Source organism: Hyaena hyaena, unplaced genomic scaffold (genome assembly GCF_003009895.1).
Source record: "Hyaena hyaena isolate Hyena2069 unplaced genomic scaffold, ASM300989v1 scaffold_224, whole genome shotgun sequence".
Classification (NCBI taxonomy): Eukaryota; Metazoa; Chordata; class Mammalia; order Carnivora; family Hyaenidae; genus Hyaena; species Hyaena hyaena.
Genome location: NW_024080854.1, coordinates 1762068 through 1789898, shown reverse-complemented (window position 1 = coordinate 1789898; position 27831 = coordinate 1762068). Strand labels below are relative to the sequence as shown.

Genomic DNA, 27831 nt, shown 5'->3' with positions numbered 1-27831 from the left:
TCAGAGCCTGGAGCCTGTTTCAGATTCTGTGACTCCCTCTCTCTCTGACCCTCCTCTGCTCATGCTGTCTCTCTCTCTCTCCTAGAAATAAGTAAAAAAATATTAAAAAAAAAAAGAAAGAAAGAAAAAGAAAGACACTTCCTTTCTGAATTCAGGCTTCCATCATCATGACCATGATCATGACCATCTTCATCATCACCATCATCATTATTCAGCATGAAAGCCCAAGAGCCTTGTTGAGGAGACAAGTTCCAACGGTGGCCACAGGTTCCAATCTCCTCACTGACAGTGCATACTGTCAATGGCGCATATGCCCTTTGTGACAGGTCTGCACACAAGCTTTGGGGAAAAGGGCACTCTCCCAGTCCTTCTTTCTCATCCCAGAAATATTAGCTGCTCTTCAGCACCAGTTACTTCTGGAACACTTAGACTCTGAGTTCTTTTATGCCTTTTAGTATAACCACCCCTCTTTGTTCTAGTTAACATTTCATCATATTAAATTTCCAAATAACCAGCAGAGTTCTGTTTCCTGACTGAATGCAGACTACTATAAAGGATTATTCACTGTATAGCTTTTCTGTATGTTTGTAAACATTGGGGGAGGGAAGTAGCAAGAAGGCATATATTAAAAGACTGGCAAACTGTAATAACTGGTAAAACTGGATGATGGGCTGAGAAAATTATATCTATATCTTCATTTTGTTTATGTTTTAAATTTCTGTAGTACTTTAAAACAGAGGCATGGGAAAGAAAGGCTTCATAATGGTTAAAGTATTTAGAAAGAGCTTGGCGGAACAGATTTTTAATAGGCAGAAAAGAAGGATAAAAAATTCCAGTTAAGGAAAAAGCATGTATAAAATATGAAGGCAAAAAATGAAAGGACATGTTTTAGCAACAGCAACATTGGCTGAAGTACAAGACATAAGGGGCACCTGGGTGGCTCAGTCAATTAAGCATCCAACTTTGGCTCACCATCTCACGGTGTGAGTTCCAGCCCCACGTCAGGCTTTGTACTGACAGCTCAGAGCCTGGCATCTGCTTCAGATCCTGTGTCTCACTCTTTCTGCCCCACTCCTGCTCACACTCTGGCTCTCTCTCTCTCTCAAAAATAAACAAACATTTAAAAAAAAAAACTTCTAAAAAACACATAAAATGCAAATGAATATGCCTGATGAGATTTTGTTTTCCTCCCATTTAACCTTCACTTCACATTCAATTGCTTTCTTTTTGGCCTAATCTCCTGTCTCTGCTCTGTCCATACTTCTACATACTGTCCAAGGTCTAGCTTGGACATCTCTAACCCACCTCTTATGAGTCATAAATTGATCCAATGCAGTCTTTTTGTAAGTCTTAATTTCCTCAAACATAGGCATAATTATATGTCTTTGGACACATTTATGACAAAATGTAGATATGTCTGTGCTTTTTTTTTTTTTTTTTTACATGTAAAGCCATTAGCAGTAACATACGGCATGATTTCATAATCTCTACATAGTAGAGGATAAGAAAAACCATTATTTGGGGCACCTGGGTAGCTCAGTCAGTAGGTATCCAACTTCAGCTCAAGTCATGAGATTGTGGTTCAAGAGTTCGAGTTCTGTGTCAGGCTCTGCACTGACAGTGTAAAGCCTGCCTGGGACTCTCTCTCTCTTCCTCTCCTTTTGCCCCTCCCCAATTCACACATGCTGTCTCTCTCTGAAAATAAATACATAAGCTTTAAAAAGAAAAAGGATTAGTTGATTCTTTTATTAAAAAAATTTCTTGTTATAACTACAAAATATACCTACATACACAAGAGTGAGTTTATGTGCATGTATATCAACACATGATCTCTGGGAAGGGATTGGTAATATTCTTTGTTAAACTGGGTGGTGAGTACAGTTGAACAAATAATAAAATGAATTCCCAAGATTTGTCCACCTACCCATAATTTTTTTAAATGTTTATTTATTTTCGAGAGAGAGACAGAGTACAAGTAGGGGAGGAGCTGAGAGACAGGAAGACACAGAATCCGAAGCAGGCTCCAGGCTCTGAGCTGTCAGCACAGAGCCCGACACGGGGCTCGAACTCACGAACCACAAGATCGTGACCTGAGCTGAAGTCTGAGGCTTAACCGACTGAGCCACCCGCGTGCCCTACCTACCCACATTTAAAGCACCCTTAGGCCACTGTCCAGTGATGTCTCTCTTCCTTCTCCTTCTTCAGAAATTTCACAACTATTGTGAAATTTGATTTACAAAAAAAAGTCTGTTTAATCCAATCTGAAAATATTAAAAATTATAAAGCCAGCTGGACATGTAATAGGAAAAACTCATACAAGAGGGAAGTCATAGAAAACAAATATACCCACTCCCTCTCTCTGACCCTCCCCTGCTCACTCTGTCTCTCTCTCTCTCTCTCCTAGAAGTAAATAAAAAAAAAAAACAAATGTACCCAAACAAAACATATGACAATTCATTAAAAGCATCTATGAACATGCATTTGTTGTACACATTAAAGTATAAAGATACCCCAACTGGGCTCCTTTTTCTCCTAACCCCCAATACTGGTGGGGTCTGAACCTGCCAATCTATTTCACGCTTCTATATGTTATATGTACTCTTCCATTTATTTAGAATGTGGCAGGAACACAGGCATTCATTCTAAAATAGTAGAGAGCAGCAGGCAAATGTTGTTTGGTGTCACCTAGGCAAGGACTCTGCTTTCTCAACCCCTTCTGGGCTTCCTGATGGGAAGTCTGGTTGAAGATCCAGGACAATGCAATGTTTGGAAACATTCTTTCAAACAGACGCACACCAAGACTGTTAAAGTAAGTTCTTCCAAGATACAAAGGCAATGGTTAAGACTAGAATTGGGTTTCTTGCCTCTGACACTCCTCTTCCTGTGTAGTCAGTATCACAGACAGCTATACACTCCATTGTACATTCAGGAGCAAAAGAAATGCCCCCACAAAGATATGTTGCAAGCTGTTCCTGCTCTGGGTGATGCCTTGCTTCCACTAACTTCCAGCAGCTGTGCAAAAGAACTTTCTGTGATAATGAAAATGTTCAATATTCTATCCCATGTGGCTTTTGGACACTTGAAATGTAACTAGTGTGACTAAGGAACTGGATTTCTAATTTTATGTTTAATTTTAATTAATTTAAATTTAATAGCTACATGATTCACAGCTAGAGTCTTGGGTTACACAGTTTTAGAGTCTTGGTCAAAAAAAAAAAAAAAAAAATCAGGAACTTAAAGCAGCTGTCTTACCACCAACCCAAAACCCTACCTACAAAACCACAAATGTGGTTCTACCTCTTACCTTGCTGCTGGGCAAAAATATCCATTTGCCTTCATTCAAGCAGCACCTCCTTTGTGAAGCCCTGGCACCCTGGAGTTGCTAACTCTTTAACTATCACTAACCAGGCCACACCAGGTTGTCATTTACATAGTGGTATTCCCTGCTACTACGAGGGCTCTAAAAAGACAGCAACTGTATTTTTTTACGCTCTGAATTCCCAGAGCTTAACAGGGTGCCATATCCTAAGACCCTTGCCCTACATTTTCCTGGCCAATTTTTTACACCAGTTTATTTTTTATTTTTTAGTTTGTTAGTTTATTTTGAGTGAGCACAAGGGAGGAAGAGGCAGAAAGAGAGGGAGAGAGAGAATCCCAAACAAGCCCTACACCATCAACACAGAGCTCGAACTCTGTGATGTGGGGCTTGAACCCATGAACCATGAGATCATAACCTGAGCCGAAGTTGGACACTTAACCAACTGAGCCACCCAGGGGCCCCTCACCAGTTTTTATTTAACCAATTCCAGCTCGTTACTAGTCTATCATTTGAAATCTCATAATCCCATCCACATCCATCATCTTAGAACTAGAGAAATCCAAGGTCCTTTTGTCTATATCAAAGGGTTTGGTGTTCTACCTCCATATACAATTGCTCAGTTAGAAAACACTGTAAAATGGTGAAAATGATGCATATTAGGAAATCAAGTGGAAATAACGAAGAAATACTTCAACAAGGAATCTGGAATTCTGGACAAAACACAAATTTGGGAGCGTCTTGACAGAAGTAACCATGGATTTGACATCTGTAACCATGCAACTCGGGATGTAGATCATTTAGGGATTAACTGTAGATAGAAGAGCAAAGGCTCTGCAATGTTAAGAAGTCAAAGGCAAAAAAGAACACGCAAGGAACACTGAGAAGGAACAACCAGTGACCTAAGAGGAAAACCAGGAAAGTATGTTATATGAATAACAAGTGAATAAAGCGATTCATAGAAGAGAGAATTATTCAGTTATGATAAGTAATATTGATAAAACTGGAAAGTAAAGTGTTTCAGTTCTTTCCGACAATAGCAAACTCTCTAAAATGAAGAGAGTAAAAGTGAAAGATACCACTAGGCATTCAATTTACCAATGATCGCGAAAAATTAAAAGTTAGAGTAATGTTATCCACTATAGATTTTCATTTTCTTTGCAGATATGCCATTCCAGAGCACCCCATCTTCCTTTCCCTATCCACATCAAAGGTTTCAGGGAGCACAATTCTCTTGAGCAGCATTAATTTTAAAGGAAAACATCCTGAGTTGTTGTACACCAGCTGAGACACTGCCTGAAACAACTACCGTCTCCCATTCGAGTGCCACATGTTCCTTAGGAAAGGTCAAGATGGTTTATACAGCAGTTTTCAAAAAAGAATAGGCAAAAGTGTCAACATTCGCGGAGGATTTAGAGAAAAAGTTAGATTCCGTGAACTGTGAACTCCAGGAAGGGAAGGGCTTACTTCCCACAGGCAAGTGCTATTTTTAACTTTAAAAGAGCTGCATCCTCCAGAGGAGAGGAGAGCGCGAACTTCGGGGCACTACGCCCTCTAGAACGCCGCTGCCCTAAAACTCAGCGCTGAGAGACCGGCAAGTGCGCGGGCGCTACCCAGTAGGTCAGCACTCGGGTTTTAAAAAAAAAAAAAAAGGCAACGGAGAACCGCGCACACCTGGCATTCCGGACCCTCAGGTTAACAGAAAACCCCTAGCCCTCGGGCCCTGGAGTAGGGCAGGCGCGGCCCCTGGCCACCTCAGAGGGGCGTCCCCACAAACTGCTCACCTCGTCACCGGACACTACCAGAGCAGAGCGTCCCCCGGCAACTAGGGACGGAGGACAGTGCAGACCAACGGCACGCTAGCTCTGTCGCCTGCGTTTCGGAGCTGCGACAGCCACTAATCCCTCAAGTACTCCCCAGCGGCCCGTGCGTGCGCGCGCTCTCCCGCCTCGTCGCTTAGCAACCTGCGAAGCCTTCCAGTCTTCGCGACACGTCAATTACTCCCGCCCCTCCAGGGTGTGAATAGTATTTTAAAAGATTTTGTTTCCGGGTCAAGCCGATTTTACGCAGCGGAAGGTCTCTTTACCTCCCACATTTACCCTTGGGGAATAAGAAAAGTCTCGGATGCGTACGTGCGGGAGAAGTAGCTAAGAGATCTGTTATCTCCTCCCTCGAGTTCCACATGCCTCCCCTCCCACCAATTGCTGGGCGCCATCAGGCAGGTCCTCTCCCTTAAGCCTAATCTTCTGCTCATCGCCGTCCTCCAATCACAGCGGCCGGCCCTCAGGGACTACTTTACAATCAGCAAAGAGCGCAGGGAGAAGGGCGTGAGCAGACCCTTTGACCTCGGGAAGTGTAGTTCAACACTTGAAGGAAATGAGTTGAAGAGTGCTCCAGAATCTGGGCCTCGTAAACTACAGTTCCCAGAGGGCGCTGCGGTTGGAAGCCGAGCCTTTTCTTTCTCACATCGTTCGCCATCCCTAAGTCAGTTCCGCGGTAGAGGTGACCCGATTCCTGGAGGTTCGTTTTGCAGGTGCTGAAATTGTTCGCGCACTTTCTAATCATGGTGAGTGTGGACTCCTGGATCCTGCCTACCCCCGACCTTCGCGCTCCTGTGTGAGGTTTCTTACACTTGAAGGACTTGCTGGGGGGGGAGGGGACGGAACGGTTGTGCAAAGCACTGTCCTTGGAGCCCTTTGGTAAAGCCCCGAATCCTCTTTTGGGGGCTGTTGCAGTGACCCAGTAATTGGGAAGGGGTTGATTTCCATCTAGAGGGCTCTTACAAGGACTCGAGAGAAATTATTCTTGGAGAGGCGCGATCTCAGTCCTGCTCTATGGCGGGGATGCAAAATACGAAGCTTTGGGTTTTCTGCAAAGCACGACATAGGGTTTGATAAGGATGGTAAGATTTGATATGGGGGTGGGGGCTTAGATCCTAACCTCTTTTTCTTCCTTGAACCCACAGGGTTTTTAAGGGCTTTTCTCACAAAGCCCTTGAAAGCAGGAGGTTAAAGATAGTGCTCACCAGGTACTCCAGATTACAATCGACGTTTTCGAGAGCTCTGTTTCCGCCATATCTAATTTCACAAAATGTTATTTAAAACCTGTTCATTGATGATCTTTGGTAAAGCCAGGAAATGGTGCAGTGGCGGCATCACTAGCACTGATCTGTATGTTATGAATTCTAGAGCCACTACTTTTAATGTTATACAATGTAACCATCTTGTGAAGGTCTGGATACCTAGATCACCATATCTTGTCTCCGCTGCAAGGAGAGGGAGGGTGGTGGTGAGCCATCTCTGACGTAAGATAAGCTGCATGCTGTTTGAAGGTGACATTTGATACCAGACAGAAATTTCTTCAGTACTTGTATTTATAGTTGAAGTTATTCTTCCTCCATTATCTCCGTTATTTTTGAATGAATTGGAAATTTTCCTGAACCCAATAAGACATATTTTCAAGGTAAGGGGACTACTACCTCCTCTACCTTTATAACGGACCAGTGGTGACAGCTACTAATTCTTAGTAGCTACTAATTCTTATATCCCAGTTTCTTACTTATAATTAGTCATTTAAATGACGGTTTGGTCTCTGACCTAATAATCTTAGCAAGAATGCAGGGGTACTGCTCAGAGAACTTGAGACTTTATAATTTTTGAACTGGATGGGACCTCTTAAAGATGATCTTGATAAATCTGCCCCACTTCAGATCTTAAAATTGAATTTATTGAACCCAAATAATTATTTGCTCAAGGTCAAACAAGAGTTTGCTCCCCAGGGTCTTACAGCTCTTTTCATCTTACCATATGGTACCGTACAATTACCAGGTCGTTTTAAAATTTATTTTCAGCTGGAGGAAGATACAAGTTCATACTCCAAATACAAACTAAAGTATTTTATCAGCATTTATATTATCTGATAGCTTTCGTCCCTGCAATTCAGAATATTGGAATTCTAGGAATAGAAGGGAATTTGGAGATTATTTTGTCTAATTTTAAAAGGTAGCCTGGTGACTTCACACTGACAGTTCAGAGCCTGTTTAGGATTCTCACTCCACCACCACCACCCCACCGCACCCCCTCTCAAAATAAATAAACTTAAACAAATAAATAAAATTAAAGTAGCCTGGTGGGGTTAAATGATTTTCCCAAGGTCACAGAGAGATTCCTGGGCCCCCATTCTTAGATTGTTTTGCTACGCAGTATATAAAACCAGGCCTCACCCCCAGAAGGTCACTCGGGCACCAGAGAACACAGAGATGTCCATAAGAAAGAATACTACTGTCAGTTTGCTGAAACTGACAGCAGTCTCACATGATTCAGAATCTTCTTTCCTCCTCAGGAGAGTATGTGAATAATCCTTGAGTTTAAAAAGGATCATCTTTTGTAAGCTGTTCAAAGCAATTTTTTTTAAAGCAGGAATAGGGAGCAACAGCGAGAATTAACTGTATGAAGAAATCTGAATGATACTGTTTGTCTTTTATATTACAGAAGTAGATGTAAATTAGAAAATAAAAAAGGAATACATGGGTTTTTCTGTAGAATAACAGAAGGAACACTTCTATTCAAGCTCGACAACTGAGACATGCGCAATAGTCTAAATCTGCAGGAAGGTCATTAGAGCCCTGCCAAGAGCAAAGACATTCCTTCTTTGGATCTTGGCTGACTGCCCAGATGTCTAAGCAAAGAATAGTAACCTGTCTTCACACTGTAATGCTGTGGAAAGTCAGCAGGAATCTCCCACCCTCCTGCTTTTCAACTGCAATGTTGCAAAGAGCATAAAGAACCAAATACACACATCCTTTCCCATTTCATAATCAAACATTCAGACACTTGACTAAGCTTCATATCCTCTTAACAAGACAGAATTACCTATCTGTGAAAAGAGTTTGCTCATGGTCATAGAAGAAAACTGCTGAAATGGAATTAGTAGTTGTTCATTAGTTGGCCACAATCCCTGCACTAAGGACTGTGGTCCTGGGAACACATTTTTTTTTAGTAGCTAAAATTAATGCCTAAGATTGACTACATTACTGTGTCCTAACAATCTATCTGTAAACTTTACAGATAGTGATGCCCACATTCCCCTTCATTTCTTATCCTGGTTTGCTTTACATTGAAGTAGCATGTATTTATACGTTTCCTAACCCTGCACTTTCATTTATTCAACAAATATTTGTTGAACACTATCTGGTCGTGCAAATTTGAATCAAAGGCAGACCGCTCTCCCAGCAAAGGGGTGGTGGTTCACAGTCTAGCAGAGAGTCACAGACATGTAAGTAGAACACCACAGGGTGTAAGAGTCCTTAGAGGAAAATTTTATGGTAACAGAGACCTATAATTATAATATTTGCTACATACTGTTCTTAATGCATTTATGTTAATTCTCTTCGATCCTTATGACTACCTTATTTGTTAAGTAGGTGCTATCGTTATCTCCATGTTACTGTGCAGAAATGGAATGCGGAGAGGTTAAGTAACTTGCCAGAAACATACAGCTAATGAGTAGTAAAGTCAGGATTTAAAACCAGAACATCTGGGTCTAGAAGCTATCTCTTTATTACACTCTGCTACCTCTCTAGCCCTCATTTTAGAAAGCTGGGTTATCAGGGCGCCTGGGTGGCCCAGTCGGTTAAGCATCTGACTTTGGCTCAGGTAATGATCTCACAGTCCGTGGGTTCAAGCCCCGCATCGGGCTCTTTGCTGACATGTCAGAGCCTGGAGCCTGCTTCAGATTCTGTCTCCCTCTCTCTCTCACTCTCTGTCTCTCTCAAAATACAACAAAGACCTAAAAAAAAAAAAACAACTTTAGAAAGCTGGGTTATCCTCTTTTTTCCTGCACATGGTTCACTAATGGATTCTCTGGCCTAAAGCAGTACCAGGTACATAATATTCATTAGTGTATTGTTTAATAAATGAAGTGAGGTAAATCAGTTGATTTAGAAAACCATATCATTAGAGCTAATGACATCATTTTGCCAACTGTAGCTGGCATTATTGTGGTGACTAAATTTCCAACTTTCTCAGTGCAAGTAGATATGAATAAAATATCTTAAACAAATTTTTAAAGCATGTTAGGTTTTCCAAACAATTCTTTGACATTTCCAGGTTTTGGGTAGCAATTTTACAAGACCCAGTTATACCTTCAGCAAGTATTTGAGCTCCAGCTACATGCCAGGCATTGTTGTAGGCAGTTGCAATACAAAGTAAATAAAATAGACAAAGTCCCTGGCCTTAAGAAGATTGTGCGCCTGGATGGCTCAGTCAGTTAAGCGCCTGACTTTGGCTCAGGTCATGATCTCAACAGTTTGTGAGTCTGAACCTTGTGTCAGGCTCTGTGCTGACAGCTCAGCCTAGATAGAGCCTGCTTCAGATTCTCTGTCTCCCTGTCTCTCTGCCCCTCCTCTGCTCATACTCTCTCCTCTCTTTCTCTGTCTCTCAAAAGTAGTAATAAACGTTAAAAAAAAGAAGATTGCATTCTGAAAAGAAAGGGCAATAATTTCTTCCTCTATTCCCTTTTCTTCACCTACTCTACTTCAAGGGAAGAGAGGAAAATGGCAATTAAAAACATGTAAAGGCCATATGATAAAAAATAACCATATAAATCAGTTTTAGTGTTCTTTATAAACCTAGTCTCTTTGGAAACAGAAGTATGTGTTGTAATAAAATTGGTTTATTTGGGGAATTACCATATTTTGGTTTTTTAGGGGTAGGGAAGGTCATAGTTTTCTCCTTTTTTTTCCACTCACCCCCTGGTCACACCTTGGGGAAGAAAGCATACATAGTCTTCTATGTACAGATTTGTTTCTCTACAACAGTTGACCCTTCCTTCCTGAGAATTTTTTCCCTGGATTTCTGTGGGTACCAAATTGTTCACCTTCATAGGTTAAGGTTAGAAGGTCATGGGACATAGTCTCCTTCTATCCCAAAGACATGACTCACCTGGAAGAGAGAATTCGAAATATAGAGAAATCAAAGGCTTCTTTCACCATTCAACTCAGTGGGCCACTTCTGTGCCAGTTAACAATAGATGTGATACAGTGGAAGTCCATTTACCCACCATTGTCAAGGAAAGGAACAGTTGACCTTGATTAAATGTTTCCATCTAAATAAATGTGTCCCCTAAGTTTCCACACATTTTTGGTTAACTCCTTTTAATAGAAAAATTTCTATCTTTTTTGGGGCGCCTGGGTGGCTTAGTCGGTTAAGCGTCCGACTTTCGCTTAGGTCATGATCTCGCGGCTCGTGGTTTCGAGCCCCGCGTCGGGCTCTGTGCTGACTACGAGCTCAGAGCCTGGAGCCTATTTCAGAGTCTGTGTCTCCCTCTCTCTCTGACCCTCCCCTGCTCATGCTGTCTCTCTCTCTCTCTCTCTCTCCTAGAAATAAATAAAAATTTTAAAAAATTAAAAGAAAAATTTCTATCTTTTTAATTCTCTGAGCTTTTTTTGTGTGTGTGTGACTCCAGATCATCACTTTGAATATTAGTTACTATTTTTCTCCATATGTCTGTGTTTTGTTCAGGGTCATTAACGTTTTTAAGGCTACTTCTTTTATAACTTTTACACTCTGTACTTCTTCCTCTCTTTTAATGTTTATTTATTTCTGAGAGAGAGGGAGACACAGAATGTGAAGCGGGCTCCAGGCTCTGAGCTAGCTGTCAGCACAGAGCCTGACACAGGGCCCAAACGCACAAACCGTGAGATCATGATCTGAGCCGAAGTCAGACGCTTAACCTGCTGAGCCATTGAGGTGCCCCGCTTCCTCTCTTTTAAAATGAATTTTCCCTTGGAATTGGGTTGTCAACTGTCACTGTATTTTTGCTGCTGTTACTTAATACTAAAATTTATTATAATCCAGATAACATTTTCTCATTTTTCTTTCTCATTAAATAAAAATTAAAGGCTTAACTTTCCTCCAAATAGTTAATTTGAATCATGATTAATAGTTTTATTAAAACCTTCTGATTCATTGTAAATAGAAAACTTTAACCACTATTACTCCTCTTCCTGGTGTGAGGTTTCTATTGAGCAGATGGGAGCAGTGAGATTTGCGTAAGGCTCTAGTGGCTACCAGAGTTTATATAGCCATGTAAGGCACATCAACATCGTTAGGCTTGTTTTAATGACATAATAGCCTTAAAAAAGATGGATACGATTTTGTAAATAAATCCAGGATAACAGAGGTAAATAACACCGCAGAAATAATGCAGCCAAAGGACACATGTTCCAGAAGTTGCTGGGTTGACTTGGTGCATGCTATATTTACTGGGACAAGTCTGAAATAAGTTAGTCTTCTACTAAGCCAAATGGGAAGAAACTTTAGAATTTTACAGTACCTTTTAAATTATGTGGTTGTCTTGTTAGAAAATCCTGAGTATCTTTAGGGTAAAAGAGCATTTGTAAATAGGATGTTAATTAATGAGTCTCTTTCATTACAGTCTGAACCAATCAGAGTTCTTGTGACCGGAGCAGCTGGTCAAATTGCATATTCACTGCTGTACAGCATTGGAAATGGATCTGTCTTTGGTAAAGACCAGGTAGGTCTTCTATATACCTCAAGTCAAAATAAGAATATTGTCAGCCTGGGTGGCTTAGTCGGTTAAGCGTCCGACTTTCGCTTAGGTCATGATCTCGTGGTTCGTGGGTTCGAGCCCTCCGTCGGGCTCTGTGCTGACTGCCAGCTCAGAGTCTGGAGCCTGTTTCAGAGTCTGTATCTCCCTCTCTCTCTGACCCTCCCCTGCTCATGCTGTCTCTCTCTCCCCCCTAGAAATAAATAAAAATATTAAAAAAAAAAAAAAAAAGAATATTGTCAATAAACCCTGTATTTAGTTTCAAAGAAATGTTTAAATGATTAAGGAATGGGTTATCCCGATAAATTACTAGGCACACTGCTATAAATATTAACTGGTATCTTATTAATATGTGCTCTTTTAGGCTTTGAAAATGCTTTGCAGATAAGAACTATTCCACATACTGTATTTAGTTGACTTGGTATAGCCAACGGGTATCAGTCAATCAGTGGAAGGTTTTCACTAGTAACAGTAACTAGTAGGGAGAATCATATGGGAAAGAAAGCCACTGAATTAGCACGTCCTTGTTCATGAATGGTCTTTAGACACAAATAGTTGGACAGACAGATCTGCTTTCCAGTTTAAAGCAGGCACCCCCCTATTCTAGCAAGTCTGGTTATGCTAAAATCCGTTTCTAAATTATCCATTTATTCTCTTCACCCATGGATCAAGCTCTTCCTTCATGCCAGACACTATACTTAGCTTTCCATGAACTAAAATCAGATACATAGCTGTGAACCATAAGAGCAAGCTATGGCATGTTACTTCAATTTAATATTTCTTCCCTGTATACTCCTTTGAGATTCAGTCATGGTGATTCCTTTTACTTTGTCTATTAGCACACTGTTGCTGGTTTTATAGCATTCCTTTTTCTGAAAGTGGCATGATAACCTGACCTCCTAAAATAATTATAACTAAATAATGGGAATTACACATATACATACACCAAATAAGCAAAAACCTTGCAGGAGGACGTTTTTGTGACAGAGTGACATAAGCTACACTGACAGTTGCTGTCTTCGGCTATTTATTTGGCAGCCTATAATTCTTGTGCTGTTGGATATCACTCCCATGATGGGTGTCCTAGATGGTGTCCTAATGGAACTGCAAGACTGTGCCCTTCCCCTTCTGAAAGGTGAGTTGGGGTGGAGGAAAAAGGATATTACAGTATTTTATGTCAGTCAAAAAACAGATTTTTAACCAGCCTCTCCATTAGAAGCTATTTCATAAAAGTGTTTTGGGGGCCACCTGGGTGGCTCAGTCGGTCGAGCATCTGACTTCGGCTCAGGTCATGATTTTGCAGATTGTGTGTTTGAGCCCCATGTCTGGCTCTGTGCTGACCGCTCAGAGCCTGAAGCCGCTTCAGGTTCTGTCTCTCTCTCTCTCTCTCTCTCTCTTTCTCTCTTTCTCTCTTTCTCTCTGAAAAATAAATAAACATTAAAAAATATTTATTTCAAAAAATAGAAGTGTTTCTGTTTTTTGAGCTACAACTGCTTGGTAAAATGTGTATCAAGAATAAATAAGGGTAAAAGCAAGAAATAACCAGTGTTGGTTAAATGACTATGCCCTTTATTTCAAGGTGCTTATATATAATTTATCTAACTAAGCATAATATTGCATAAGAGTTATGCACCTGAGATTGTCTACATTGTGTTGTTATTTAAAATCTATTTAAAAGTATTAGTAGCACTTTTAGTGGAGAACTTTTGAACTCTTAAGTGGTCTTCCAGAGCCATATTGCTGTGAGGCTGGAAATTGGTTAGTCGCTCACATAGAGTCCCAACCCACAGCCATTATCAGATTGAGATACAGCATAAATAGTCCTAATCATATGCTGCATAGTTTGAAAGCCCAAGCGTGTTCTGCTAAGAGGCTTTGAGAATCATTGAACTATTGCACAAATGTAAGACAAATCTTTCATCAGATTTCATGAAAGTTTCATTAAAACAGTAGGTCAAGTCGCATATTTACTAATTTGGATATTTTTCTTTAGGTATACTTTAATTATGATCTTTTTCTTTTAGTAAGGATTAATTAATAATATTCTCCTATAAGTTTGCACAGAACAAAATACATCCACACCAAAGAGAAACCATGCTCAGAATTCAAATGTCTGTTCAATAAACATTTACTAGAAGGAGTACTCTGCTGCCTAAATCACATGGCTGCATATTATAAAAGAGAGTGCATTACCTGCCCAAGCTGTTCTGCTGGCTCCCTTTCCTTACCCTCTCTTTTCTTGTCTTGTTGTTTTTTTAACTGTAGTATAGTTGACACACAACTCACCCTCCTTTTCCAAATCAACTTTGTTGCATTGTTGCATTTTTATTCCTTTCTCTGCTGAGTTCCTCTGTCTAATGGGTCTAGGTAATGGTCAGCTTGTCCTTGGTCAGCTGTGAACAAGGAGGGTAAATTCTGCAAATAGGGATGCATGTCTGGGAAGAAGATCCCCCCCCCCCCCAACATTTCTTTGTATACCTGTTGGGGGCTTTACAACACCCTTACTGTGACACAAGTTGACCACTCTAAAAATTTACCAGTGGCAATGCTGAATCCTGGTTGTCTTAGTCCATCTGGGCTACTAGAACAAAAATACCGTAGACTAAGTGGCTTACAAAACAACAAAAATGTAATTCCCATAATTCTGGAGGTTGGGAAATCCAAGATTAAGGTACCAGTGTGGTCACATTTTGGTGAGAAGCCAATTCCTGGTTCATAGACCACTGTCTTCCTGTGTCCTCACAAGGTGGAAGGGGTGAAGGAACTCTGAGACTTCTTTTATAAGGGCACTAATCTCATTCATAAGAGCTGTACGCTCCTAACCTAATCATCTCCCACAGGATCCCCCACCTTTTAATACCATCACATTGGGGATTAGGTCTCAACATATGAGTTTTGTGGGGGACAGAAACATTCAGTCTGTAGCACTAGTCATGGCCTTTTTAATACTGTCAACAAAGGAGAGTAATGATGAATGTTCTTTCCTCAGAAAACAAGTGTTGGATGTTTATTGGATGAACAGTAGAATAGTGGTTGACCTCTGGACCAACCTAGGCTGGAATTACAGCTTCCCTGCTTTTTGGGCAGCCAATTAATCTCTTTAAACCTCTTTATCTTCATGCATAAAATATTAAGTTCAGATTTGATCAGATAAAATTTGTAGTGTTATTCCTGGCACAAAATTCCTCAACAAACATTATTTTGAATTTGTGATTCAGATCTTAGACCTTAAAGTAGTTATAACTTAAAAATTAGATAAATTAGTTTCTCTTTCATGCTATCTGTAGTAATTCGTATAAATAAATGTTACTTTCAAAGTTACCATATTTTGCACAGTCTCTGATTGGAAAACAGACAACTGTACAGCTTTTGGGTTTGAAACAGTTACTGAAATAGGAAAAGCAAATAAATTGCCTAGTAATTTACATTTCTGCTGATGTTCTGTTTTTTGACTATATTGTCTTTCCCTTCTGAGGCCTCTAAAACTTTTAACATTGTAATATATGAAAGTTAACGTTTGCTACAAAGGGAAAGAATTACTGGGGAGATGCAGTGTGAAAAAGAAAACCTCACACTTTAGTGTTGCAGTAGCTCTCCTATTGCCATGTTCACAGATGTCATCGCAACAGATAAAGAAGATGTTGCCTTCAAAGATCTGGATGTGGCCATTCTGGTGGGCTCCATGCCGAGAAGGGATGGCATGGAGAGGAAAGATTTACTCAAAGCAAATGTGAAAATCTTCAAATCCCAGGGTGCGGCCTTGGAGAAATATGCCAAGAAGTCGGTTAAGGTGACCATACAGTATTTTATGGAGTTTTTCATGATCAGCATTTAAAGCTGCTTCTTCCAGCATTTAAGTGAAGGCAGAATTATTTGCCTTCCCCCCACCTCAGTAAATAGAGAACTTTGCTCAATAAAACTTATTTTTGCTATAATGTAGAAATTTTTATGTAGAAGTTTTCAAAAATATTTCACCTCTTGCTGTGATATGGAAATTCAGTATTAATTTACAGACTTCTAGAGAAGCCACAGAACTTTCTGGTGCCTTTTAGCTGTGTGGAAATATCTGTTCAGACATTTGGATTTGTGATTGTAGAGAGTGCTGGCTGTAAGTTGCATTCTAAGCAGTGGGAGGTGGTGGCTTCTGAAATGCTCAGATTTTCTCAGTTCAAAGAAATTTTAATATGCTTGAGTGCAATTGGTGTAACTTCCTTTTCTGTCTCTTTGTGTTCAAGATAGTTTAGTTTCTAAATTTGTCTTAATATTATAATAAGGCTTCTTTTACCATTTAAGTATCAGTTACCTAGAACTTAGTTGTCATAGCAAAAAGGCTTGCTGATTAGAGGTTTTATTGATTTTGATACACTTAATTCTTCCCTGTCCTGACTTTAAACAAAGATAAGAGTAAAAGTAAGATTTTTAAAGTTGCTAATTACAATGTTCTGTTAAAATAATTTTCATATATCTGAATTTTCACTTTCTGTGGAATTCACTTCAAATAGCTTACTTTTATCTTCTGAAGTCATTAACAGAAAATAGTAGAAGTAAGTTGAGGAGAAATCCATAGGTCTCTTAAAAAATTACTACAACGTTGTTTGGACTGCTCCAGGCTGCTTGGAGTTGTGGTACTGCTTCCACAGTAATTAAACCGTCAGCCAAAAAGTGCCATTTTGGGGAAATATACACTGACACTGGAGTACTTAGGGACCTTGGGGTATCATGGCAGCTTGCTCTCCAGTGGGCCAAAAAAAATAAAAAGACTAAGGATATATATAGTGTGCGTGTGTGTGTGTGTGTGTGTGTGTGTGTGTGTGTGTGTGTGTGTGTAGAGAAAGAGATGGAAGAAGTTGGGGAATCTGGGTAAACAGGATGTGGGAGGTAGTCTTTGTACTATTCTTGAGCTTTTCAGTAAGTTTGATATTATTTCATGGTAAGTTTATCATTTTATTAAAAATTTTAAAAACTTGAATGAGAGAGTCCATGATGGATTTTCCTATATATTTTCCTATACTATAACACAGAGTATCCTGTACCTCCTCAATTTAAAAAAAAAAAAAAAAGTAGCCTGAAATGCTTTCTACTAAGGATTGACTTAATAGATATGGAGTGGGTAGGATTTGTTAATCTGTAACTTAGCAAATCCCAGTTAATTCTTAGGATTAGGTAAGACTGAAAAAACTCTCAATAAAGACAAATCATTTTCCTAAAATAAACTGTTCAAGTCGAAATTTTTCTTGGACTATTTCTTTAAGAAGGAAAATGTTATGAATGAATTGATGTCTAAGAGCCTTAGATTACTTAGAGGTTTTTTTGTTTTTGTTTTGTTTCTTGTGGCAAATAGATAATGCTCTGCCTCTGTTTTGGCACAAAACAATGTAGAAAGACATATACCTGAGGTCTTGGACGCTGCCACCTGGAAAGCAACTTGTGTACATACCGGTAGCTTTCTTAAAGACACGTTTTCAGTAATTGCACCAAACGCTAACAGTGGGCTAGAAATACAGTAGAAACTATGGCGTAACTATGCTTGTTTTGTTCACACAAACTTGAGATAAAGACTACATGTTACATGTTTGTCAGTCCTGTTCTAAGGTAGTTTAGTTAATCAGTATGTGGTCAGTAACTGTGCTGTGCCTCCTGTACGTCCTAGGTTATTGTGGTGGGAAACCCAGCCAATACCAACTGCCTGACTGCCTGCAAGTCGGCACCATCCATCCCCAAGGAGAACTTCAGCTGCTTGACTCGTTTGGATCACAACCGAGCTAAAGCTCAGGTAGAAAAATACCTTTTAAGATCTTATGAATGTTCAACTTTAAAACCTTTTGCTCTCACTTTTAAAGTAGCCGAATCTTACTTTTTTATTTATTGTGTTTTTTTAGTAGGAAGCTGTTCTACTTATTAGGGAGTCTTTAAATCTAGTCTCTTTAGGAGGCTGAGCTTCATACTTAATTTTCTCAACTATAGGGGCACCTGGGTGGCTCAGTTGGCTTAATGTCCGACTCTTGGTTTCAGCTCAGGTCATGATCTCACGGCTCGTGAGTTCAAGCCCCACATCAGGCTCTGCACTGTCAGTGCAGAGCCTGCCTGTGATATCTCTCCCGCCCCCGGCCTTCCCGTTCTTTCTTGCTCTCTTTCAGAATAAATAAGTAAATTTTTAAAAAAATGAAAAAAATTGTCTTGACTATATTTCATTTGGTCTCTATACTTAAAATGCTGTTCCTAGAGGTGCCTGGGTGGCTCAGTCGGTTAAGCAGCTGACTTCAGCTCAGGTCATGATCTCACAGTTCGTGGGTTCGAGCCCTGTGTCGGGCTCTATGCTGACAGCTCGGAGCCTGCTTCGGATTCTGTGTCTCCCTGTCTCTCTGACCCTCCCCTGCTCACACTGCCTCTCTCTCTCTCTCTCTCTCTCTCTCTCTCTCTCAGAAATAAATAAAACATTACAAAAAAGTTTTTTAATAAAAAATGCTGTTCCTAATGTTCTCTTATTACAGTAGAGAAAAAATCAGTCATTAGTATACTTAACATGATAATACATAGTTTAATTGATTTTTGTCAGATATTTAGAACGTTATAGAAAGATTTGCGTTTTTGTGTTTTGTGTGGTGGTTCTCTTTCCTTTTTCCTTATAGCTAAGCAATCAGATTCAGATTTTTTAATTTTTAATTTTATATTTAATTTTATGTTTATATTTTTAAATTTTCTACATGTTTTCATAAAACTTCTTAATTATCACTACTTAGCAACTAAATTTTAATTGTTCTCAAGTGTCCTTACCCCTTGGAGTCTTAGATAAATGTGCCAAGGAGTCAGTGACCAGGGTAATAACAGTAGCTTTTTAAAAAATGAGAAGCCACAGCCAGTCATCTGTACTAGTTTCCTAGGCTTTATTGGGTCTAGACAATCCTGGTGTCCTTCAAAAGCCATGACAAAGTTCAGGGTTCTTGGACATAACCTCTTTCCTTTTTCTTAGCACTTTTCTGGCCATACCTCCTTATACACAGGTCATCACTGTTAGATAGGTATATGAATTTAGTCCTTTTTCTTCATTTTTTAAATATTTTTAATTTTAGAGAGAGCATGAGTGTGGGAGAGGAGCAAAGGGAGAGGGAGAAAGTAATCTTGAGCAGGATCCACGCTCCACGCAGAGCCCAATGCAAGGCTCATTCCCATGACCCTGGGATTATGATGACCTTCGCCAAAATCAAGAGTTGAATGCTCAACTGACTGAGCCACCCAGGCTCCCCCACTATTTCTTCTAAAGAACGCAACTTTGTTGGGGCACCTGAGTGGCTCAGTCAGTTAAGTGTCCTGCTCTTGATTTTGGTTCAAGTCATGATCTCAAAGTTCATGAGATTGAGTCCTATGTCAGGCTCTGTGCTGACAGCACAGAACCTATTTGTGATTCTCTTCTTTTTCTCTCTGCCCCTCCCTCGTGTTCTTTCTCTCTCTCTCAATGAATAAATCAAACATTTTCTTAAAAAGACAACTTTAGGGGCGCCTGGGTGGCTTAGTCGGTTAAGCGTCCGACTTTCGCTTGGGTCATGATCTCGCGGTTCATGGGTTCGAGCCCCGCGTCGGGCTCTGTGCTGACTGCCGGCTCAGAGCCTGGAGCCTGTTTCAGTCTGTGACTCCCTCTCTCTCTGACCCTCCCCTGCTCACGCTGTCTCTCTCTCTCTCCAAGAAATAAATAAACATTTTTAAAAAAAATAAAAAATGAAAAGACAACTGTAGTTTCGAGAAAAGTTTTTATCAAAAGATGACCTGTGGTCTAAGTTGAAAAACCACTGCTTTTGTTATACCCAGATCACAGTATCCTCACCGACCAGAGACCACTGGAGAGACCGAGTCACGCATGCAAAGGCAAAGGGCTTTATTACGGGCTCGAGCTCGGGCTCCCAGACCTCACCAGCACAGTGGATCCGTGCTGAGAGCCTCGAACAAAGGCAGAGTAGGGTTTTTATGGGGTTTGTGACGGGGGAGTTACAGAAGTTGTGGCATGGAAACAGCGATCCAATCATAATTATACAATATCATTGACAGCGGGTTTAACCATACACATTGTCTAGAGTATTTGTTACTTTTGGCGAGACCCAATTACAACATTTAGAGTACTTTTAAATTCAGCCAATTACAGAGCGAGCCTAGGGTCTTGTTCAGCGCCTAACGGGTTAACTTTAACATTAGGTAGCTAAGATTTATCTATAGTTGCTGGCCTTTCTTGATTGGGCGTTGCCAAGGTAGTGTGGTGGAGTAAAGTGGTGGGCAGTTTTTTAGGCCTTGGACAGTATGTAGCTGCCTGATAGTTTCAGGGAAACTGAAACTTAGGCCTTCTAGTTTAGAGGGGAAACTTAAAGCCTGTTATGGAGTCAGTCTGGTTTAGACTTGTGTCCTTACACTTTAAACTGAGAATTGATCAACTTTCAACTTTGGAGTGCCTAGTAAAGAAGAAAAGAGTTGACATTTGTTAAGCTTCTACCCTAAGCTGAATGGCTTACGTATAATTTATCTTTTAATTCAAAAAATCATATGAGGTATGTTATCTGTGTTTTACAGATAAGAAACCTGAAGCCCGGAAAGGTCAGGGATCCTGCCAACTAGATTCATCTGACTCCAAAACCCTAGGTGTGTTCTTACATAACGGAGTCAGGTGACCTAAGTCCATTCTTACTAGTTTTTTAACCTTGAGAAAGTATATTTAAGGTATAAAAGTGGATAATCCTGTCAATCTCAAAGGGGAGCTATGTGGATTAAATAAGATCTACATTAAGCCCTTATCATGGTACCTGTCACATACTAAAACTCAATAAAGATTGGTTGCTCTTATTTACTCCTAAGGAATCGTAGTAGTAGTAGTAGTAGTAGTAGTAGTAGTAGTAGTAGTAGTTAGTAGTAGTAGTAAGGATATACCCAAAAGTTGAGAAGAACCACACCTCAGATATATCTCCTTGAATATTCAATTAATTTAGAAGGTCATCAGATAACAAGCTTAAATTGCAAATATTTTCTGTGAGGCTTTAGGCTCTGACCTAGGTTTTTTCCCTTACTTTTTAGCTAGAGTCTGGTGGGTGGAAGGAATGGGAGTTAGTTTGAATGAGTGTGGACAGGAGGTTTGGGTCCTATGAAACATGTTGCATTTGTGGGCTCTGGATTGCAACATAGTTACTTGCAACAGGGAAAAAGGGTAAGGACACTGACAAACTTGGTTTTCTGTTGTTTTGAACGGAGGCCTTGGTGGAGGTAGGCACTGGAAAATTCTGCTTCTACAGGTACTGTTAAGTGACACTTTGCCTCAGTGCCTGAAACCCTTTTCCGGGTAGGGGCAAGAGTCTACTGAGGAAAGAGGGAAAAAAAGCAGTCTTGTTAGACTTTAACTTTTCGCACATGTTCCAGCATGTCAGGCTGGCACAGCCAGAGCTTTTAGGACGTTTTTGAAAAAGTAGTTTCTTCCTCCCATAGAAGTTGTTAATCCAGTGAGAAAAGTAACACATCTGAAGACCATTTCTTACACGAATGTTGCTAGCCTTACATAATTCATTTTGGAAATCAGGACCTACCTACCTACCAAGTGACTGTCCAGCACCTATACAATTCCCCCGTGTATTTGCAAACTAGAGCTGCATGTGTATGCATATATATATATATATAAGGGTATATATATATATATATAAGGGTATATATATATATATAAGGGTATATATATATATATATAAGGGTGTATATATATATATATATATATATAAGGGTAATTTGCCAGGACAACTAGTTAGCTGGTATCAGGGGGAAGAAAATTTCCTGGGGCTGGAGAATCAGTCCAAAACTGTTTAACAGATCTACCTGGCAGATAAGACAGCATCTAATGGAGCAAGGGAGTGTGGTCCTGGATACACGTTAATTTAGACTCGCTCTGACGTGAATGAAATTTAGAAACTATGTCTGCAAAGTACTGGCCTTTGCTGTCCAGACAGAAGTGGATTAGCTCAATAAATTTTAAAAATAAAAATAAAAACCCCAAGGAAGTAGGCAAAGGACAAAGGAAGTAGGGAGCTTCCTGGAGGGAGGAGAGGCCCAGAGGCAGTTTGTCTTCACCGTACTCTGGAGCAGTTGAGGCTGGCATTCAGCAAAGGTATAGGTTCTTAGTTCTTGGTAACAGACACCTTAGGTTGCTTGCCCGTGATAAATTTTCCCTTTTCTCTATGATACTTACTAAATATAAGTAAGGGTAGTTCTTCCCAAGTCCATGAAGGTCATCACACACAGAAAATGTTACTCCTTGCACCTTACACCACTCAGTCTCAACCACTAAGCAGATCAAGTAGCTGGATTCTCCAGAAACAAACTATCCAACTACTTTGTGAAGACTGATGTGTTTAATAGTCCTAATACTTGCAGAACTCTAGATGAAGCAGGGTTTAGATGACAAGTCATTTTAAATGTCAGAAACAAAATTTTAGGTTAATTTTTAAAAATCATCCAATTGTGGGACTTAATTTTTTTAATTTTTTTTTTAATGTTTTATTTCTTTCTGAGAGAGAGAGAGACATCGTGAGCAGGGGAGGGTCAGAGAGAGAGGGAGACACAGAATCTGAAACAGGCTCCAGGCTCTGAGCTAGCTGTCAGCACAGAGCCCGACACGGGGCTGGAACCCACAAACTGTGAGATCATGACCTGAGCTGAAGTCAGACGCTTAACTGACAGAGCCACCCAGGCGCCCCTTAATGTTTATTTTTGAGACACAGAGAGAGCGCTAGTGGGGGAGGGACAGGGAGCAAGGGAGACAGAATTTGTAGCAGGCTTAGCACTGTCAGTGTAAAGCATGAGCCATGAGAGATCATGACCTGAGCCAAAGTCAGACACTCAACCGACTGAGCCATCCAGGCGCCCCTAACTATCATAGGATTTAAGAAACAAGTCTCAACTTTAAGAGTTAATAGTGAAAGTAAACACCATCTGATTCTTGGCAGAATAAATTAGGGTAAAGAGGAATCCAGTTGTTGCAAACATGTTAAGTATTATCCTTTTCCATTAGTGTCCTTTTTGTTTGGTTGGTTATTGTATTTTTTACTTTTTATTTTGGAATAATTGTAGACTCAGAAGTTACAAAAATAGTACAGAGAATCCCTGTATTGGCCTTTTTATACTGTAAAATGCCTTTAATACGCATCCAACTTGTTACTTGTATCATTATTCCTTTTTATTGTTTCTCCACTTACTCCCATTTATTTCATTATATGGAAGGACCACAGTTTAACAATTCTTGAAGGACTTTGGGATTGTTTCGAATTTGGGGCTATCCTTGTTTTTTAAATCTTTTCAGATTATCAGATTATATATTCTTTTGATGCAGTGCTTTTATTTATGTATGCAAAAGCTGTGAACACTGGCACAGCTCTTTTTCTCTCCCATTCTTACTGTAATATGAAAGAAAGAAAAATCACCCACAATGTTACCATAACACATCAGTTCTTAAAAATGTTTTCCCAAAACATTCCCTTCTAGTTCATCATAATTCTGGTGTCTAAGAACTAATGATACATACAACTAACCATAATTTATTTTTGTACATTATCTTATCAGCCAATAACAAAATAAGTGAATTGATTTTAAATAAAATCAATTTTGTTTAAACAAACAAGATCAAAAAGATTTATTTAAATCTTTCAAAATGTAATTTTCTTTTTTTAAAGTTTTTTTTTTTTTTTTAATGTTTATTTACTTTTGAGAGAAAGAGAGACATAGAGGCATGAGCCGGGGGCGGGGGGGGGGGTGCAGAGAGAAGGAGATATAGAATCTCAAGCAGGCTCCAGGCCAACACAGAGCCCAACGCAGAGCTCGAACCCACAGACCGGGGGTTCATGACCTGAGCTGAAGTCAGACGCCCAACCGACTGAGACACCCAGGCGCCCCTATTATTTATTTTGAGAGTGAGAGAAAGTACAAGCCAGGGAGGGGCAGAGAGAAGTTGAGAGAATCCAAAGCAGACTCTGCACTGACTGACATCGGGCTTGAACCCATGAACTATGAGATCATGACCTGAGCCAAAGTCAGATGCTTAACCTACTGAGCCACCCAGTCACCCCAAACATAACTTTCTAACCCTTTCTGTGGCTAGTGTACTATATAGTATAATTGATAGTCATGTGATTGTAAGGCATGCAGGATCCTAAAGTTTTTTTTTTTTTTAATATTTTTTAGTTTTTGTTTTGTTTTGTTTTTAAGTAATCTCTACACCCAACATGGAGCTCCTACTCATGGCCCCAAGATCAAAGTCACATGCTGCCCTAACTGAGCCAGGTAGATGTCCCCTAAAGTGCTTTTCAAAGCTATAGCAAGAAATTGTTACATCCGTTATCATTTTAGTATTAACATATAGAGTCTTTCCTTTGGTTTCCTGTTCTGTAAACTGAGGACAGTCATTTTTGGTAATCTGAATCCCTTCCAACTCCAAAATTTCATAGGATTATTTGAAACTTCGCTAATTTATTTATATGGTATATAATAAAAATTTCCCCTAAATGTGGAGGAATTTCCGTATTCTGACCTGATTGCTCAGAAGTGCTGAGGAGACATCTCCAAGTAAGTATTAACAACAAAGCAAAGGTCACATTTATATATTCAGCCTCTTGCTGTTGTTTTATATTTGATAAACCCACTATACTGATAAGTCAACCATAAACTGAGGTGCTCTCTGCTCTCAAATATTCTACTCTGTAATATTTTACATTCACATTTTGTTTATACCATTAAGCTTTAGGGAATAACTAAGCAATAAATTATTATAATAATATACTCTTATTTTACAAGTCAATGTAACTTGTGTGTTTTCTTGAAGTTTCAGAGGCTTTTATTTTTAAGGGTGTTTGTCAGGCACAATTTGAAATAAAAAGCATTTGTCTAAGTTAGGTGTTTGTTTTCTATTTCACTAGATCGCTCTTAAACTTGGTGTGACTTCTGATGATGTAAAGAATGTCATTATCTGGGGAAACCATTCCTCAACTCAGTATCCAGATGTCAGCCATGCCAAGGTGAAACTGCAAGGAAAGGAAGTTGGTGTTTATGATGCTCTGAAAGACGACAGCTGGCTCAAAGGAGAATTCATCACAGTAAGAAAAATCTCTCCTAACAGCCATGCATAAAGAACTCTTGAGAAACACACCATATCCCTGGCCTGAGTGTCTCTTCGAGGGGTGGGGGTGAAGTGTTTCTCAAGGAGAGCAGGCCTTTCACAGTGGCTCTGGTGACTACTTTCTGTGCAGGTCATACAAAGCCAGTCTTGATCCAGTCTGATCTGATCTGTTGTGTGGCAGTCAAGATTGATTGCTAAAGTGGGAAAAAACTAACGTTCCCTCCAGTCATCCTGTTCATCTTTATAATGAGATCCATTGCTTTGTATCAAATGTAGTAAACTTTCTGTGTGGATTTGTAGTTTTCTTTTTTGAGAAAGACTGGTGCTTACAACTCAAATAGGTTGGTAAGGTCCACATGAGGTAGTTGCATGATTTTGGAGAGGAGGACATTAAACTATGGTTGCAGTCTTTCATCCCAGGATTAGCTCAGAATCAGTAAAAACTCTCCTCTCGTGACCAAGTAATACTGTCTCTGCCTGTTCCCAACCAGACTGTGCAGCAGCGTGGTGCTGCTGTCATCAAGGCTCGGAAGCTGTCCAGTGCAATGTCTGCTGCAAAAGCCATCTGTGACCATGTCAGAGACATCTGGTTTGGAACCCCGGAGGTGAGGACTCAGTGATCTGTACAGGCCGCTCTTTTCTTCTTGGCCTCTGATGTGCTATACAAAGAACATAACCTTGCAGTCAGGCAGGTTAGGTTTATATCCCAGCTCAGCTGCTTACTGGCTGAAAAATCTTGGGAAAGTTACTTAACCTTTCTAAACTATTTGATTGTTTTTTACATGGCATTTCTTACAGGATTGTTAAGGGTTAGATGAGATGATACATGGAAAACACCTAGCACACATGGTGACTGTGACTTTTTTTCTAAAACCTATATTAAGGCCATAGCACCCTCATTTAGAAAACGAGGGTTATGTTTCTGTGGCCTACTTCCCACGTGGATTGGAAGACTGGAATGAGATCATACACATGGAAGAGCCTGGTGATGCTTCCTTACGCAGTATTGAAGTTAGCACATAGCAAGAAAGTGTTACCTGGTTTAGTTTTGTTAATTCATGTTCATGTGCTTGTATAAATTAATTCCTAAGCACCTCAGGAATATAAAATGTTGATGATTATTTTTAGGGAGAATTTGTGTCCATGGGCATTATCTCTGATGGCAACCCCTATGGTATTCCTGATGATCTGCTGTACTCATTCCCTGTTACAATCAAGGTAAGGTATTTGAGGGTTATTTCCCTCTATTCCCTTCTGGGAGAGTAGTTGCATATTTTTATTAATATTGGTTATAAGTTAGTGTAGAAAGTTGTTCTTTTACTAAGTTAGACATTTTTCTCAACTTTAAAATTGTATGAAGCACAGCTTCTGGTTACTAAAAGATTGAAGTTAATCTGGAAAGGGAGATTCAACTCTTGCCATTGACACACTTAGTTATGCCACTAATATCGGATACCTACCAATAGCATCTTATTTTGATTATGACCATACTAAAGTCATTAGGTTTTGGTTTTGTTTTTTTTCTTTTCACGTTTGCTAACTAAATCCTCATTTAAAGATTTTTTTTTTCTAGATTCAATGAGTTTTAAATCCAAGTGTTGAATTTTTACCAGAATTATATGTTAGTTAAGATCTGGATTTTGATTTGCTTCTTTGGAATCAGACTTTAAAAACAGATACTCCTGTAGCTTTAAGGTCAGTCTGAGTTGTTGCTTGCTGAAAGATCAGTTCTCATTTAATTGTAAATCTTTTATTTGCAATTATTTTCAAACAGAATAAGACCTGGAAGGTTGTTGAAGGTCTCACTATTAATGATTTCTCTCGTGAGAAGATGGATCTAACTGCAAAGGAACTGGCAGAAGAAAAAGAAACTGCTTTTGAATTTCTCTCCTCTGCCTGACTAGACAATCATTTCGATGTTACTAAAGGCTCCACAGCTGAAGAATCTAAATGTCGTCTTTGACTCTCGTACCAAATAACAATAATGCTATACTTAAATCAATTGTGAAAAACAACACATTTGAAAGATTGTGTGCTTCTTGGTATAAATTTGTGACAGTTTATCATGTTGTTAGTGCTGCATTCTAAATAAAATATATATTCAAATGAAGATGACTCAGACTTTAATTTCCAGCTAACATTTCATTTCTATTCAGAAAAGCAACGTGCATGTGTCCCAGCTTAGTACTGTGATTTCTTTTTTAACCAGAGAAAAGCAGTAAAGATGGAAAATGTTACAAAATAAAGCATTATTTTCTTCTAATAAACAGGATAGGAAAATCCACCTTGTGATAATGGATTAGTCTGCTGTAGAGCCTAATTTTAAACATCCCTACATTAGACTATTAAACACCCTACATTTTTTAAATCTTAAAGGTTACTTCATGCTCTGTAGATAATTTGATTTTAATATTATCTGTTAAATAGCTTGCAGAAATACTGTTAACAGTTTAATGCCATTGGATGAAATTAGAACAGTCATTTTCATGATGGAAGGAAAAGGTAATAAATCTTCCCTTGATGTAATACCTTATAGCAGATAAGGAATAATTTACATTTCATAACTGATAAATGCCACAGAAATGTATGCTGGTAGGAATGTTCTCAATCTAAGCTTCTTACTAGAAACAGTGTTGTTCAAAAAAAATTAGTCTTTTTTTCCAAAATTCATAAGGACAGAGACCTAGCTTTCCATTCTTATACTTAATTCATTGTACATAATAGATAATATCATAAATCTCTCAGGGCCTAATCTAGTGCTCTTGTTGGGTGCTCAAATACCTAGTTGGATTTGTTACATAAACCTACATATATCATCTCATTT

General features: G+C 39.4%; 2 protein-coding genes across 5 annotated transcripts in view; one reads left to right on the top strand and one right to left on the bottom strand.

Moving 5' to 3' along the window:
- The window catches only part of LOC120239070 (WD repeat containing planar cell polarity effector), a 415126-nt gene extending 409889 nt beyond the window's left edge, over positions 1-5237 (bottom strand). For all 4 annotated transcript variants that reach the window (XM_039243175.1, XM_039243174.1, XM_039243176.1 and 1 more), the window contains exon 1: positions 5101-5237. The gene's annotated coding sequence lies outside the window, so the exon portion shown is untranslated. The remainder of the gene's footprint in view (positions 1-5100) is intronic.
- A 520-nt stretch (positions 5238-5757) lies between these two features.
- Positions 5758-26992, top strand: MDH1 (malate dehydrogenase 1). The gene is made up of 9 exons (XM_039243161.1): positions 5758-5882; positions 11753-11851; positions 12923-13019; positions 15499-15674; positions 17535-17657; positions 24808-24984; positions 25499-25612; positions 26136-26225; positions 26782-26992. Exons 1-9 carry the CDS (start codon positions 5880-5882, stop codon positions 26905-26907), a joined length of 1005 nt encoding a protein of 334 aa, XP_039099092.1. The 5' UTR covers positions 5758-5879; the 3' UTR covers positions 26908-26992.
- The last annotated feature ends 839 nt before the right edge of the window (positions 26993-27831 follow it).